The following is a 17,771-nucleotide window of genomic DNA, read 5'->3' on the forward strand; positions in this document are numbered from 1 at the left end:
TTTTATGATACGAAGAATCGACCACTTCGTTAGTAAAAAATAGACACATATTTTTTGTATTTTAAAATATATTCTCTATCGATATATTTTTATGATACATCTTATATTATATAATTTTTTACATAATTTTTAATATTATGTGTTATTGGCCCCCTGATAAGATTTTATCATCTTTTCTCACATTTATTCAATGAAATAGCATGGTTTTGTGAATTTCTCCTAATTTGAGCTTAAGAGTAAAAACATGCTTTTTAGGCCCTTAAATTGTTAATTTTAATTTACTTTAATTCCATTCTATGCCTTGATATGTTTGTTAAGTGATTTCAGGATTAGAAGGCAAAGATTGGGTTGAAAGAATGAAGAAAAAGCATGCAAAAATAGAGAATTCATGAAGAAATGAGGATTTGCTGAACTGAAGGCCACGTGCACGCGTCACCCACGCGTAAGCGTGAGATGGAAATTCGCAAGCGATGTGCACGCGTCACCTCGCGCGTACGCGTAACCAGGAAATTGTCAATTGACGTGCACGCGTCATCCACGCGCATGCGTGATGTTGGTCACGTGACTCTCTTAAGGGCAAAACGCTGGGGGCGATTTCTAAACTCAAGGAGGCCCAAATCCAACTCATTTATGATGCTTTTGAACCCAATGATGGCAAGGGAAAGGGGGGAGAACCATAGTGTAGTTTCCATCATGTTGTAGGTAGAATTCTAGAGAGAGAAGCTCTCCCTTCTCTCTAGAATTTAGGGTAGTTTAGGTTAATTTTCCTTTGATCCAACCTTTAATTGTTGTTTTGATTTAGTTTTCCCTTTTAATTTCTTGTTATTACATCTTTGCTCTTCTAGTTCTTGTTGTTAATTTCTCTTTCATGTTATTTTTATGTTGATACACTCTTGTTAGTTTTAATTTCCATTAATACAATTTATGTTTTTTTTTGTTCTTATTGTTTAATTGAGTTGTTATGATTGCTTTCTTGCATTAGGTAGTTATAGTTTTTATTAATTCTTGCATTTGGTGATGTTTACTTTTCTTGCACTCTAGGTGTTTGATAGAATATTTTCTCTAGTTTTTGGGTAGCTTTCTTTACTCTTGGCCTAGGCTAAGAGAATTGGGTGACCTTGAGTCATTGGGTCTCAATGAATTCGTGATTTGAGAACCCTATGTAGTCAATTTGATGTCCATTGACACTAACCTACTATTAAGCTAATTAATAGGTAGGTTGGGACTTATGGTCAATGTTGATCAAGCCTATTTGAGGTACTTCAAGCTTGAGGTAGATATTGTACTTACTTCAAGCATAGAAGTAGACTTAATGGGTTGGCCCCTCATGATTATCAATATATAGTTTGTAGACTAGGATGGTGATCTCAATTACCTATCTCTAGCCAAGAGTTCTTTTCCTTTCTTTTATTAGTTTATTGTCATTTACTTGCTTTTATATTTTCTTGCCAATTACAAATCAAAACTACCTTGTCCTTCATAGCCAATAATTGATCACTTCATTGCAATTCTTTGTGAGATAACTCGAGGTTTAAATACTTCGGTTAATTTTCATTGGGTTTGTACTTGTGACCACCAATATTAAAATTTGATGTGAGAGTTATTTGTTGGTTTGGAACTATACTCACAACAAAGAAATTTCCTTTTCTATTAAAAAAAATTCCTAACCGACATAATTCTTACTATCACCCCATGATAATATTTCTAAATCCGTCCCTGCTTGTATGTATATAAATAGGATAGCGTAATTGAGGCAGAACACACAGCAATAACAATAATCCTACTTCCTTCTATACTATTAATATTCCTCTTCCTCTCTTTACGCTACGTTACTACATATATTAAATAAGTATATAAATCATCTCTATTATATTAAATCAATTATTTAGTGAATATTAATACTAGAGTTTTTTATTTACATATCTTTATTTTATATTTAGTATATCTTCCTTATTTATTTTTTTTTACAACATTTATAAGTATAAAAATAATATTTATCATTCATAATTTATAACACCTTAAAACATATAAATTTTATTAAGGCTTTCTTTAATAAATAGAACTCCTATCTTATCTGTCTACTGGCCCTATCTTATCTGTCTACTGGCTATAAGGATTCATTTGTCACTCACTATATTTGAGTTCTTAACGTCCATATGTGAGAGATAATGTTTTAGCTCAATATTTGACATTATTGGCTAACGAAAAAAATTGATCAAAGATTTTATTAACTAACAAAAATAAACATTCGAAAATGAAAACTAAAGTGTTTGTTTTTTAAAATTTCAAGAATTAAATTGAATAATTACTTGTATATAAATTACATGTAAACTTACTTGGTGTAAAAAAAATAGTGATACTACACGTACAAATGTTTTTAAAAATTAAGTCCAATTAAATTATACAAATTCATAAAAAAACTAACATGCGCGTGTATCACGTGTGGCACAGTCCGAGTTAGATAGTAATTGACGTTAAGAAAAGGTTTTCTAGCAAGCCTATTTATTGTATAGTTCTTAAATACTTTTTTTTTTCAAATTACATACTGTTAAAGTTGTATATATTATATAGAGCACAAATATGAGTTTATACAAATATATAATATGCTATCAAATATAAAAGATGATGCATGTGATATATGGAATATTAACTAAGAAATTCTAAGATATAGTACAAATTACATGGTCCTTGGAAGATAAGGGCTCACCAAAAGCTGATCTCTACTGAGAGACTGAAAGATTAGGATTGTGATTTATATCTGTATCTAAAAAATATAAAAAGATAAGAGAGTGAGTTTTGTTGAATAAATAAGAGTTTAATTTTGATGCACTCGTAGTATAAAGGGTTTTACACGGTTGTGCAATTACATCCATTCTTTAGGATGATCATTCACGTGATCAATATGAAAGGTAGTTATTTTTTCTAATGTTACGTAATTAGATGTATATGTAAGACTACTTTACACTGATAGTGTATTAAAATTAAATTCGAATAAACAATATATCCATAACCCACATGAGAAAATACAAATTATATCCAAATAAATCATGAGTTCAATATCCATAAAAATAGGGAGTCTTTAGTTTAGAATTTAATATTACACACTAGGGGTTTCACCTCCATCGATAGCCAGTTTTTCTAGTGTGTCAGAGTGCATTAACAAATTTAACATGTGACCTACACGTTAGGCTAATATCTCGCCTACTAGCTGAGATTTCAGCAGAATACTTCCACCGCTAACGTCATTGTCATTAACTACGTTTTTTTTTTTAATTAAAACCTTTCAAAATTATTCAAAATATAAAGCATTATTCTATATTTATAAAATGCCAAATCTGATAACAAATAAGTAAGTGTTAACTTCGAATATGGTTTTTTTTAATTAAAATCTTTTAAAATTATTCAAAATATAAAGCATTATTCTATATTTATAAAATGCCAAATCTAATAACAAATAAGCAAATGTTAACTTCGAATAACATTTGTATGATATTTCAAAATATATAAAAGACATATTTTTTAATAATAAATAGTATGAATAAATAGTAATAAGTACATACAAGCAAATAATAATTAAAAAAATAAATAAATTTAATAAAATATTAATACTAGAAGAAAACAAGTATAGACATAGTATCTATTTCCAGATCAATTATGAACATATGGTTGTTTGACGTACCATCTATAATAGTAACTAGAGTTTAAAATGAGGTTATTTTCTTCTTCCAAAAGAACTCTTGTAAAAGAATCTTTCTAAAGTATAAGAATAATATTAAGAGAGACATAATATGAAAATATCTTTGGTGGGAAAAGAATAATCTGGTCTTTTAAAGACCAAACAGAAATATTCTTAATGTGTAGCTCAGATTAATTATGTATATAAATTGTCCATAATATTACATGTGACTCAATATTTATCTTAATTGTAAACCAGTACATTACGGTCTGGTTGGACCGATGACATGATGACTGGTTTAAATTTTTTTTTAGGAGAAAGTGTTTATGTTTGGTTTAGTGGGTTGAGTGACTGTTGGACCTTAAAGAGCATTAATTTTAGAAGTAGTTTATTTGTTTTGCACTTGTTGCATCTAGTGTGAAAACTCATGCTCTGAGTGCAGAGTTTGTGAAGGGGAGTGAGAAGAGTTGGGAGAGAGAACTTAGAACATGCAGAATCAGAAATGAGAGAATGGAATTAATGATGAATCACACCCAATTCAGTTTGTACAATGGTGTTTATATACACAACTAAAAATGTAACTACCTTCTAACTATAGCTAACAAATTCAGATTAACATCTAACTCTAGTTAAGTTATTCAGTACTTAAATAGCAGTTGCAGCATAACTGCCTCTGTAGTGCATCACTCTATTTCTTCTATTGCTGGTGAATGAGCTCTATTGTCCACATCCCCCCGCAAGCTAGGAGCATAGAAATTCAACATTCCTAGCTTAGAGTGAAAGGTGCTAAAGGGTCCAGGAGCCAGTGCTTTGGTAAAGACGTCGGCTAATTGATTAGCTGAAGTAACGGGAAGAAGCTTGATCATCCCACATTGAGCCTGGTCATGTACAACATGGCAGTCAATTTCGATATGTTTGGTACGTTCATGGAAGACGGGATTTGCAACAATATGCAAAGCTGATTTATTGTCACAAAACATGCGAATGGGCCTAGACAACGGAAGTCTGAAGTCAGCGAGCACATAAGAGAGCCAAAGACCTTCACATGTGGCCAAGGCCAGGGCGCGATACTCAGCCTCAGCAGAGGATCTAGCCACATTTGTCTGTTTTTTACTCTTCCAAGAAATTAGAGACTTTCCAAAGAAGAAACAAAAACCAGAAACAGAGCGCCTTAAGTCTGGACAGCTGCCCCAATCGGAATCTGTAAATGCTATGAGAGAAAGATCTGGAGAAGGAGGAAAGAGAATAGCATTGGCGGGTGATTGCTTGAGATAACGAAGAATATGCAAGACTGCCTTGAAATGAGAATCAGTAGCACAGTCAAGATATTGACTGAGTTTGCTTACCGCAAAGATAATATCTGACCTAGTATTGGTGAGATAAATGAGTCTTCTAATTATTCTTCGATAGGCAGTAAAGTCCTCCAGCTTCGAACTAGTAGTTCTTGAAAGTTTCACTGTGTAATCAATTGGAGTTGATGCAGGTTTGGCATCCTCGAGATGAAACTCCATCAAGAGCTCCAAAGTGTACTTGCGTTGATAAAGAGCAAAACCTTGAGTGCTTCTAGCAATCTCCATACCTAAGAAGAATTTGAGATTACCCAAGTCCTTAATTTTGAATCGGTCATCAAGGAGTTTCTTTATATGTTGAATATCTGCCAAACCGTCTCCAGCTACCACCAAGTCATCAACATAGATAAGAATACAAGTGAAGCCTCGAGGGGACAACCTAGTGAACAAACACGGATCAGCCTTGGATTGCAAATAACCTAATTCTGACAGAACAGAGCACAGTTTGGTGTTTCATTGACGACTTGCTTGTTTCAACCCATAGAGGGATTTTGGAGTCTGCACACCATCCCCGGAGGTGCAGCCAGGCCCGGTGGAGGCTTCATGAAGACTTCTTCTGGCAAATTGCCATGGAGAAATGCCGTGTTCACATCCAATTGGTGCACATACCAATCTTTGGAGGCAGCAATGGCAAGTAACAAACGAAATGTAGTCATCTTTATCACCGGGCTAAATGTGTCAAAATAATCAAAACCGAGAGTTTGGGTGAAACCCTTGGCCACCAAATGAGCCTTATACCTTTCGATGGAACCATCTTGCTTGAGCTTCACTTTGAACACCCATTTGCACCCAATGGCCTTCTTTCCCTTGGGTAGTTTGGTCAGAATCCATGTCTTATTTTCATTTAAAGCATCAAGTTCAGCTTTAATGGCTTGTTTCCAACAGTCATCAAGAACAGCTTGCTCATAGCTTGTAGGTTCTATGGTGTTAGTAAGTGCTATAGAAAATGCTTTGTGCTCAAGTGATAAAGATGCATAGTCCCAATAATTGGAAATGGGGTATTTAGATGAGGGTGCAGGAGTAGTGTTAGAAGAGGTTTGAAAACAATGATAGTCGTGGAGATAAGATGGTTTGTGTTTATCTCTAGTGGATCTTCTTAATGCATGCGGTGCTGGAGTAGAAGTACATGGAATACTAGAATTATGAGATGCAGGTGAGACAGTGGTATTAGTGCTGCCTAAGGATGCATGAGTTGAATTAGAGGGCAAACACGAATGAGTATGAGAATGTGAGGAAGTAGGCATTATGGCATCAGAGGGAAGGTGAGTGAAATCATCAACATCATCTATGAAGTACGAAGAAGGAGTGTTGTTTATAGTAAAATCAACCTTTCTATTGGATGACGGTGAAGGTTCAGTGTTGTGATTATGAAAGGGAAAGCAATGCTCATAGAATTGGACATGTCTTGAGATGAAAACCTCTCTGGTTTGAACATCCATGAGTACATAGCCCTTGGTACCAATTTTAAAACCCAGAAAAACACATTTTTGAGCTTGCTTATCTAGTTTCTTTCGATGGGCAACTAAAGTGGAGGCATACGCTAAGCACCCAAGAATTTTAAAATGACTGATGTCAGGCAGTTTATTGAAAAGTTTTTCATATGAACTGCAATCATTAAGAATGGAGCTTGGTACCCGGTTCATAATGTGTACAGCATATGCGGCTGCATAATGCCAAAAATTTTTAGGTAAATTCACGTGAAAAAGCAATGCTCTTGTCATATTTAAAATTTTTTGGTGCTTATGTTCCACCACACCATTTTGTTGAGGTGTCTCAACACAAGAGGTATGGTGAATAATGCCTTCTTTTTGAAAGAAATCACCTAATATAAATTCTTTGCCATTGTCTGATCTTATGCATTGTATACTGCAATTGAATTGCGCTTTTATGAATTGAACAAATTGTTTCAAACAAGAGGATGTCTCAGATTTATTTTGCATGAAGTACAACCAAGTAAATCTTGTTTTGTCCTCAACTATAGTCAAAAAATACTTGTGACCAACAATTGAAGGAATGTTAATGGGACCCCAGATGTCTACATGAATGAGGGAAAATTTTCTCTCTGATTGAGTGATGCTAGTGCCAAATGGAATTTTCTTTTGTTTGGCAAAGTGACAAGAGTCACAAGGCATACCAGCATCAGGACAAATCAGAAAGGGATATTTCTTTTTCATAGAACTAAGCCTATCTAAAGCTAAGTGTCCTAATCTTTGATGCCAAATGCTACTGTCTCCAATGGAATGTGTGATGTTGTTTGTGTTGTGCTGTTTGTGCTAAGAGTCATGTGTAGTGTGCATGTTGTGGTTAATGACATGTGTGAAAATAGTCTCTTTATTCATGATGTATAAACCTCCTAACTGTTTAGCAACTCCAATCATCCTCGAGGAAAGGATTTCCTGGATCTTACATGCATTTTTATCAAATGAAAAAACACAAAGCAAGGATTTAGTGGCATGTGAAACAGAAATCAGATTGAAAGAGAAGGTAGGGACATAAAGCACATTTGTCAAATACAAATTAGTTGAAAAGAAGACTGTTCCACATATGGTTGCAACAGTCTTTGAACCATTTGGCATCTTAATTGTTACTGGATTAATGTGATGATATGATTGAAAGAGTGTCAGTGAAGAAGACACAGGTGCAGTAGCACCTGAGTCCAGGATCCAATCATGGTTTTTCAATTTATAATTCGTGGTTTAGAGTATTTGGAATATACCTGCGGATGGAGCAAGTACAGGTGATGCCAAGTTTCCACTATGAGCAGGTCGTTGGTCATGTTGTTGAGAAAGAGCAATCAAGGCCTCCTTTTGTTTTTCTGAAAATAAACCATCAATGCTGATTCCATTCTCACCCTTAGGAGTGGTAGTGTTGCTGAGTTCTACATTTCCTTCAGCAATTGAGCTGTTCACACTGACAGCATTGACTATCTTGCGTTGCATATTTGGGGGATATCCATGTTTGGCATAGCAGGTATCCACCGTGTGTCCGTGCTTGCCACAATAAGAGCAGAGTTTTGAGGCTCCTCTGCCTCTGCCACGGCCTGAGCACCCTCTCCCTCGATAATTCGAGCTTGTTCTGCCATCTCTTTCTTTGTAGTCATTTGTCACTGCATTGATCAGCATACTCGGGTCAGAGTAGTCACCATGATGCATCTGTCGCTCTTGCTGGAGAAGCAAGGAATAGATTGTATTGATGTCAGGGAGAGGCATCATCAGCATTACTTGAGATCGCACAGTGGCATATTGATCATTGAGTCCTCGGAGGAGCTTAACACCATATGATTCAAGTCTGTACCTTCTCATCACAGCAAGACCACAAGAACAAGTCTCTCCACAAGAACATACTGGAATAGGTCTAAACTCATCTAATTCCTCCCAAATCACTTTGAGTTTGATGAAATAGGCTGTAATTGTAAGCTCCCCTTGCCGCAATTTAAACATTTCTTCCTCCAATTCTCCAATTTTGAATAAATCCCCTTCGTAGAACCTATGCCTAAGGTCTTTCCACAATTCACATGCATCGTTGCACCACAACACACTTTGTAATATCTCAGGACTAATTGAAGTATGCAACCAAGACAGGACAATCGTGTTGTTTCTTTTCCAAGCACCAAAGGTTGGATCAGTCTCATTAGGTCTAGGTAGGGTTCCATCAACAAATTTGATTTTATTCTTGAATTCGAGTGAAAGCCAAACAGATCGCGCCCAGGCATGGTAATTACAGGTAGTGAGAAGAGATGGTGCCAGAGATATACTTGGATTCTCGCTTGCATTTGAGAAGAAATGGCTTGAAGGATCTTGAATCAGATTCATGTTCGATTTGTTCATCTGTGCTTGGAACGCGGAAAATTGTTTCATCATCTGAGCAAAATTCTGGAAATCGCTAGCTGTAAAATTCTGGTTCGAACTTGGATCCATCGCTTCTCCCTGTGCCATGGTTGCCATTGATAAACCTTCACACTAGAGAGCCAACTCTCACGATTCTTGCACTGGTGAGAAGTTCTGAAATTCTCGATCTCTGCACTCTTCCACGCGCACCGCATCATGTGGAAACTCATGCTCTGAGTGCAGAGTTTGTGAAGGTGAGTGAGAAGAGTTGGGAGAGAGAACTTAGAACATGCAAAATCAGAAATGAGAGAAATGGAATTAATGATGAATCACACCCAATTCAGTTTGTACAATGGTGTTTATATACACAACTAAAAATGTAACTGCCTTCTAACTATAGCTAACAAACTCAGATTAACATCTAACTCTAGTTAAGTTATTCAGTACTTAAATAGCAGTTGCAGCATAACTGCCTCTGTAGTGCATCACTCTATTTCTTCTATTGCTGGTGAATGAGCTCTATTGTCCACATCTAGTAAAGAAGAAAAAAAACGCTTTCCTCCAATTTCTCCATGACACCCTGTCAAACTTTCTGAATTGATATAAGATAAGAGGAAATCAAGGGCGTGCCCGTGTACGCCACGCATTAGAGGAGTTCTTGCTAGTTGTCGAAGCCTCTATCGGCAAGAATTTTGGCCTCTTCTACTTTAATGGAGACGACGTCCAAGCTCTACTCCACCAGGTTTCCATGGTGGACCCTTGCATGCATGACGGCTCCAAAATTGTCCCTGTTGCACTCAACAAGGTTCTCTAATTTCTTCATTATATTCTTGTTTCTATCATTTAATTTCAATTTTAATTTATCCGCTTTGGTATTTAAAAACAAAAATTACTATTTCTAAGAGATTTTTTAGCTTAAGGTAAATGGCATGGCATTTAGATTGATACCTGAGTAATCTCAAGTAAAGAATGTATTGTGAGTGAGTTCTATTTTGTTCTTCTTCTTTACCAGAGAGAAGAAAGATGAGAGAAAAAATGAAGAACATTGGAATCTTAGAGAAGATGATAAACTTTTTTTATTTTTTCTTTTTCCGATATATTTTTGTTCTGATTTTTAAATTATTTAAAATTTAAAATATAAAATATAAAATTAGAGTTATTTGAATTTTAAAATTTGATTAATTTAAAAAAATAGTTTTTGTCTAACATAAAAAAGGGTAATTTATCCAAAAAAAAAATAATTGGGATTCATATTTACGCAAATACAACAATCTGAAACTCATTACATTCGTGTCTTCTTTGAACTCTATATAAACCATGGCTGCTAACCATGGTTTAGCACTTGTACATAAACCGCAAGACCCCTTTATAAAGAGCATCATTTGTGCATAAACCGTGAGACCCTTGCCACATTTTATAAATATCAAATAGTGTACATAAATCGCAGGACTCCTACCACAGTTTATGAAGGCTGTAATACTCTATATATACTAATGGAAGGTAATTGTCAAGGAGAGTCATTTTCACAATGTCCAGTGAGGAGGATAGTTTCTTAGCGCTAGTGCATTGCTCTGGAAAAATTTATAAAAGCAAAAGAGAAGGTGTGAAGTTTACCTACAAGGAACTCTTGAGTGTATTTATCCATTCAACGAATACCTTTGTCATATCTAAAAATCAGCATATTGCAGAAACTTGGGATGTTTAGGACCAAGTGGGTGAAGAAGTTATTTTATGCAAGGTTCTGATGAAGTATGATACTTTGTGATAGGTTCTGATGAAGATCTGCAGGTTCTATTTCATTGTCGAAAAGTTTTATAGAGGTCAGAACACACGAGTTGTTGCGAGGTTGGAGGATGTGTTGACAGTTCTGGGACATCAGCTCCGAATCCTTAGTCGACTGCATTGGGGGTGTTTCCAGTTTGATGCCTGTGGTTGTATCGGCTTGTCCGATCGTTGCATCTCCATCCCTTGCGGTTCATTTGAATCGTGCAGATGAAGATAGTTGTGTAGTATTGGAGAATTGTTTATTCCAGCAGCTGGAAGTTGAGATGGCTAGTTCTCTGATCATGATTCTTGATTGTGTAGGCGACGATGAACCTAATCGAGTTGAAAATGCAATGAAAAAGGATAATTCGGATGAAGAGCCTGTCGATATAGTTGGAACAGTGATGAGGATACGAGGAGCAATCCACGTACACAACAGGTCTCATCAAGTTTTGGCACATAACAATATCCTCCGCACTTTTCAACACTAAACTTGGAAGCTCTAGGGCAACAGCCGAATGTAGATGATGCCTTTGGGGTCAAGGATTGCATCATGGAATTGCTTCTATAGAATTTTAGATTGGGCAATCATTTCAAAATAAAGAGGAAGCTATATTGAATGTGAAGGATTATAGCATCCGTCAAGGAGTTTAGTATAGGGTGTTAGAGTCAAATCATCTTAAGTACCATGGAAAATGTAAGGAATTCGGCTAAGGTTGCACTTGGTTGATTTTCATCTCACTTCGTCAACGAAAGGATACCTAGGAGGTTAGAAGGTATAATTCTTTGCAAATTTGCTGAGTGTAACACCCCTACCACACAAAACCATATGCTATAGTCGTAAACCAAAGGTGGTGAGGTATTATGACACCTGAAAGAAAGATACATACATATATAATACTTGAAGAATAATAATATAACTAGGAGCATGTGAAGGAAAGATAAATAAAATCAACAACTGTTATTCACACACGAGACGTTAACGTAAGAAGCATCGTATACTGAAGCAAAATATATATAAAAATAGGACACATAGTAGTTACTAGTCTCGATTCGCGAAGAAAGGGCCGATTAGAATATTACAACACCAAAAAGTATACAAAATAGACATCTTGTCTCTACAAATAAAAATCTCTATGAGGAATATACAAAATATACAATAAAGTATCAAAAGCAGAGAGAATTCTAAAATTAAATAAATTTCAAAATGTCTTCTTTGCTTCACCAAATAGAATCTTGCACTTTCAGCAAGGTTCATCACGTCCTGCATCTGAAAAATAGAAAATCCACGACGAGTGAGAACCCAAGGGTTCCAGTGGGATAATAATTCCAAATAAAGACTATATAAAAAAATATGAACTTTCTAGGCAATCCTATCTCCAACATCATAGAAGTTCAAGCCTAGGGTTTTCACTAATCCACACAGAGTTAAATTTGTTGAATTCTCAGCTCTATAGCTATCTCTAGTCTCAATCATTTTCAATAAATCATCATCTCTCTTCCGTCATATGTTCAGTTCAGCAGGATCAATCACAAACACAAGGCAAATGCAAGGCAATCACAATTTAGCACAATTAGAACAAGTAGTACAGCTAACAGTTATGCAGAATAATCAGTTAGGTAAATCAAAATAATTATGTTCACTCAAACAATAGCATACAAATGCACATGATACATATCTATTCTTAAACAGGCCATGAGCTCACGTGTTGGTTGGTTGCCCGCACCCAACAACATTCCTGAGATAGACGTTGCGTATCGCCATCCTTATCTCAGAAAACATCCCTTCCATGAGCATTACGTATCACCAACCTCATGAGAAATCATTCTTCCGGTCTCAAGTGAGCGTTACGTATCATCATCCCCACTGAAATTTAGATACTATATCTCAAGTGAGCATTATGTATCACCGCCCTCACGAGATTGTGCTCAATAATAATCATGCAAGCGGGACAAAGCTTCCATCCTTGCCGATCAATACTCGTAGGGAGAGTGCCCTGTTCACATCTCGCAGGGAGAGTACCTTGTACACGTTCTCTTGGGATGTCAACCACGCAAGCGAGACAAAACCCACGTCCTTGCCAATACAGTTTTTCATATTACATTTAGTCATAATTGCCAACTCAGTCAATTTCATAAGTTATAATATATAGTCACCCCATTTGTTTATTAATTAATCAATCTTATCATTCCGTGAGCAGGACCAAGTCACCGTCCTCAACATAGGTAAGACGAACCACTATCTACACAACATTTTCATCCAGTTAATCAAGGTTTATCCGAGATTAATCAGTTTAAATCATTATGTTCTTCTTCAGTGTACTCAAAGCTTAAAGATTGGTTATTCAACTCCATACGAAGGTTAAAAAGGGTTACAAGCTTGTCGGAAAGACTAAACAGTAAAAAAAATAATATTTTAAAGAAAACAGGACGTGTGCACACGCACAGCTCTGTCACACACAGAGTTGAAATTTGTCTCTGTCTTGTGCGTGGGCACAACCCTGTGCACATGCACACAGTGCAAATTCTACAATTCTATAAAATTTTCAACAGAGGTCTGAATTTTAAAAATTCATAACTTTTAGTACAAAAATCGTTTTTTCTTCGTTTTTTAACATTTTTAAAATACACATTCCCAATTTTAATTCAAGATCAATAGAGAGGAGATGAAGAACACTGAAACCTTAGAAAAAATGAACAACTTTTTATTTTTTATTTTTTTAGTTTTTTAGATGTGTTTTTTTAATTATTTAAATTTAAAATATAGTTAAAATTAGTTGAATCTTAAATTTTGATTAATTCAAAAGAGTAGTTCAACATAAAAAATTATTTAAATCTTTTTTAAAATTAAATAACAAAATATTTTTTATTTTTATTAAATTATAAAAATATTTTAATAAAAATAATGATACAATATATATTTAAAAAAAAGAAAAATTAAATATTAATATAGATAATATAATTCACATATTATATTTTTATTTATTCTCGATTTTATCAAATCGGTTTGTATCAATTTATCATCGTACTAAAGTAATCACTAATATTAAAACCTACTATATCACCTTCTAAGGCAGATTGTTACATATTCATTTTACTTACTTCTCAATTATTATATTTAATATAAATAATAATAAGGATATAATGCATGGCCAACAACTAAATCACATTTTTGTTTTCAGGAAAAAATTAATTCAATAAAAAACCAATTTAATTAGTGTGACTATCAAGAAAAAATTAGTTTAATTAAACACATCAAACTATGCAACCGTTCTTAGCTAGATTAGTTTCACATCGAGGTATTTTCACATGAGTATTCATCTTTTGATATTTCTATTACGGTATATATCAACCTCGTTTCAATTGTTTGACATAACTCTAAGGCAATTCAAAATTTTCTCAGTCAAATCAATTTCAAACAATCAATTAATAAAAAAATGTCATCCAAACAATTCGTAATTCCCACATATTTGAGGCCAAATATTATTGATCTAAGATTTTAATTTCCAGACAAATATGGTGTCAAAGTTAGAATAATAATCAACTTTGAATCGAAATTTTAAACTTGAAATATGGGAATGAAATAATAAGTGTTCAAACTTTTTTAATTTATGTACTTAGTCTCAATTTTGCAGTTTTTGACTACGAAAATAAGATTAAATGTACAAATTAATAAATTCATGTATCTTTATTTAAATCAATAAATAATAAATTATAATATTTTATTTAAATAGAGAAAAAACCTTTTCCATTCCCTCCTCCTTTTCTTTTTTTGTTGAGTTGTTTTTCTTCTTCTTATGTGTTTTGTTTTCCTTTTTTTTTCTTCCTTTCTCTTTGTTGTTTTTAATTTCCTCTCTTTTCTCTTTTATTTTCCTCTCTTAGCACGTTTTTTCGTCTTTTTTTTACGTTGATTTTTATATATGTAATTTTTTTAGCAAAGATAAGGTCTGTGAGAGAGAGAGAGAGAGAGAGTTACATTAATGATAATCTGACAATGCACCTAAAAACCCGTTGTTTGAGTGTAACAATGACGCGGACTAGTTTTACTTCTGGTTCATCGGATTTTCAGTACTTTTGGTGCATGCAATTTGCCCTATATGTTGTTAAAGAAGTGAAATTATTGACGCAAAAGGCCGGAAAAATTACCCAAAAGCAGAACTATTGCATGCACAAGAGTTTTCATATGGCATTGGCCAATTAGGGATCATAAGGTTCCATATATCAATTGGCCCCCATACCAACTTCCATGTCAACATTGTAGTTCTTATGCACCTCGTTATTGTCACCCCCTTGCCATCCACAATCAAAGGTAGAATCCAAGAAGTACAAAATGAAGACTAGGACAATGCATGAAACAAACATCGGAATTGGTCCCAAAAGCCACATAAACAAAGGGAAAGAGAAGTAGATGGCCCGCCATCCTAGAGACCAAAAATAGCTCCCCTTGTTGAAAATCTTGGTGACATTTAACATCCCAAGTCTGAGGCTCAGTGTCGGCGTCGGCGACGACGGCACTTTCTTGAAGGGTACGTTAATGAGGATGCTTGCTTGGTTATAGTACCTTATTGATTGAACATTGAACATGAATGAGAGCAAGAAGCACAACAACATGGCGAAGAACTTCAAGGACAAAATGTAATCACTTATTCTATCACCATAGGCCTCCGAGACAAGGCTCTTGGTTTCTCCTTTGTGGTAGTAGCCACCATAGTTGCCGCCGCCGCCGCCGCCGACCATTAATATGGCTATGAGGGAAGAAAGCGATATGGCGGCGGTGGCCAAAAGGGTTGAAGCCATTATGTTGTTCCTCAAGGATTGCACTGCCAGAACCCCATGCCTTGGTATATCCTGTTAATTTAAATGTTTACTCTTCACACCAATATTAATTACATAAATAAATTTTTTAAAAATTTAATTAATTGTTGGAATTTTTTTCCAAAAATAAGTACTCATGCAATTGAATAAAACTTACAGTAAGACTATATTAGAGCCCAACAACAACAAAAAAAAAATATCTCAACAAAACTAAACAACTAGAAAAAAAAAAACATATTTTCTTGAAGTATGTTTAATTTTAGAATTTAATTAATTTTGATGTACTTGTATATATAGTGTAAATTAAATTCCTGTATTTAGATGACTTTTTAAGTATTATAATAAATTTAAAAATTAGTTATTTTTGTTTATTTAATAATATATTAGTTATCAGCACTTAACTTATATTTTTGTGTAGTTAGAATGATCTGTACTTAAATCTTTTAAAGTATAAAAAAAAAAATGTTATTCAGACAACCACATAAATAAGTACCTACCTCCATCATAGTTTCAACCCAGAGACGTCTACTGATTTCATTGACAGCAATAGTGGTTTTGGTGGGGTGCTTCAGAACTCTACGAAGAAGCCAGAAATGGTATATTGCCATTACAAGAAGACCACTTGGGACTAGTATGAGATCAATAACCCCCTTTTCCATTCAAAACCAAACAAGGATTCTGGGATCAATCTGGTTTCTGAATGAGAAAAAAAAGATGGCCTATTATGTGTTTGTTGAAAGAGTAGTAGAAGTTGATTTATTGATTTATATGCATGTCTCTTTGTGTGTGTGGATTTGTTTTTTCCTTTTTTGCGTTATTGGCATCCGTGAGTGAAATGAATCTTATAAAAGCATTGCATGTTAATTATTTAGATATTTAGTCCCTTCAAACATTTTTCTTTCAGTTTTTCCACATTTAAAAAACAAATTCATTAAGGGCACACTTTACGTTATATCCTATGTTTTTTATTGCATTAATATTCACTGTGCCTGTGTTTTGGGAGCAGAATAAGTTGAATATCATACTAGATATATACAGTAAAATTAGTTATTAAAATTAATTATTTGTATAAAATATATAACAAAATATAAAATATATGTTAAGAATTTAGGCAATAACTAGAGTAGCGCACAAGAGCTAACTAGCGAAAGCAAAATTTATCAACACACACAAAATTGACGGCTTAAAGCCTATGTCTAAAGATGACAAACAAATATTTTACTATAAAATAGAACAAATACGATTAGGTATCCTTTAAATATGATTTTTTATTCAGTTTTTTATTATAATAATTTAAAAAAAAATAAAACAAACACATTTAAATAGATCTAGTATCTTTTTAAAATTAAATATACATTTAAAATACAAACTAAATAAAATTAAAATTTAAAATTTAAAATTTAAAATTTCTGTTTCAGTTTTAGTATTTTTAATTATTAAAAGATTATCATTTAAATACACATCCAAAAATTAAATTCAATAAAATCAAAGATTTTAATTTTAAAATCCAAAAAGTAAATTTTCAGGGTTTTAATTATTAACTCACACATCTAAAACCCTACAAGAGATCATATTTTGAACTAATATGTTAGATATACTTTTATTGAATAAAATCTAAAAAACTTAGCTTAATTATTCATTTTAATAATTTTAAAAACAATAAAAAAATAAGAAATATTAGATACGTTTTTATCGAATAAAATATAAAAAAATTAATTTTATTTTTAACGTTTAAATTTAAATTTTAGATTTATGATTTGGATGTGTTTCAAATATATTTTGTAGATAAGTCAATAATTTTAGATGCGTAATAATTAAAAAAAATAACTAATTTTTACAAACATACATTTTAATAATTTTAAAAGCATTAATGTTCAAATAAGTAACCATAAAAAAAATAAGAAATATTAGATAAACTTTTATCGCATAAGATATAAAAAAATTAATTTTATATTAAATGTTTAAATTTAAATTTTAAATTTAAATTTATGATTTATGATTTTAATTGGATGTGTTTTAGAAATATTTTGTGTATCACTTAATAATTTTATGTGTTACAATTAAAAACAAAAACAAATTTTTTTGTACATTTTAATAATTTTTAAAGCATTAATATTCAAAGAAGTAACAAAAAATTTTAACTATTAAAAAAAAGAAATATTAGGTGAACTTTAATCGAATAAGATATAAAAAATTAATTTTATTTTTAATGTTTAAATTTAAATTTTAGATTTATAATTTTGGATGTATTTTAAAAATATTTTTTGGGTAACTTAATAATTTTAGATGTGTAATTGCTCCTTTATTTATCTTTAATTCGGTCTAATGATTTTATGTTGG

At 33.2% G+C, this 17,771-nt stretch overlaps 1 protein-coding gene across 1 annotated transcript; it reads right to left on the bottom strand.

Moving 5' to 3' along the window:
* Nucleotides 1-14,628: 14,628 nt before the first annotated feature.
* LOC107608471 (uncharacterized) lies at nt 14,629-16,245 on the bottom strand. Its single transcript, XM_021107574.2, has 2 exons — nt 15,929-16,245; nt 14,629-15,464 (listed from the first exon to the last, which is right to left on the bottom strand). The coding sequence occupies exons 1-2, from the start codon at nt 16,088-16,090 to the stop codon at nt 14,838-14,840; spliced, it is 789 nt and encodes a 262-aa protein (XP_020963233.2). The 5' UTR covers nt 16,091-16,245; the 3' UTR covers nt 14,629-14,837.
* Nucleotides 16,246-17,771: the final 1,526 nt, after the last annotated feature.

This window comes from Arachis ipaensis, chromosome B7, assembly GCF_059453495.1.
Source record: "Arachis ipaensis isolate K30076 ecotype BB chromosome B7, ASM5945349v1, whole genome shotgun sequence".
Lineage (NCBI taxonomy): Eukaryota > Viridiplantae > Streptophyta > Magnoliopsida > Fabales > Fabaceae > Arachis > Arachis ipaensis.

Coding starts and splice junctions, on each gene's coding strand:
- LOC107608471 (XM_021107574.2), bottom strand. CDS start 16,090: ATGGAAAAGGGGGTTATTGATCTCATACTAGTCCCAAGTGGTCTTCTT. Junction 15,465..15,928: donor GGGTTGAAACTATGATGGAG/GTAGGTACTTAT, acceptor TTAAATTAACAG/GATATACCAAGGCATGGGGT.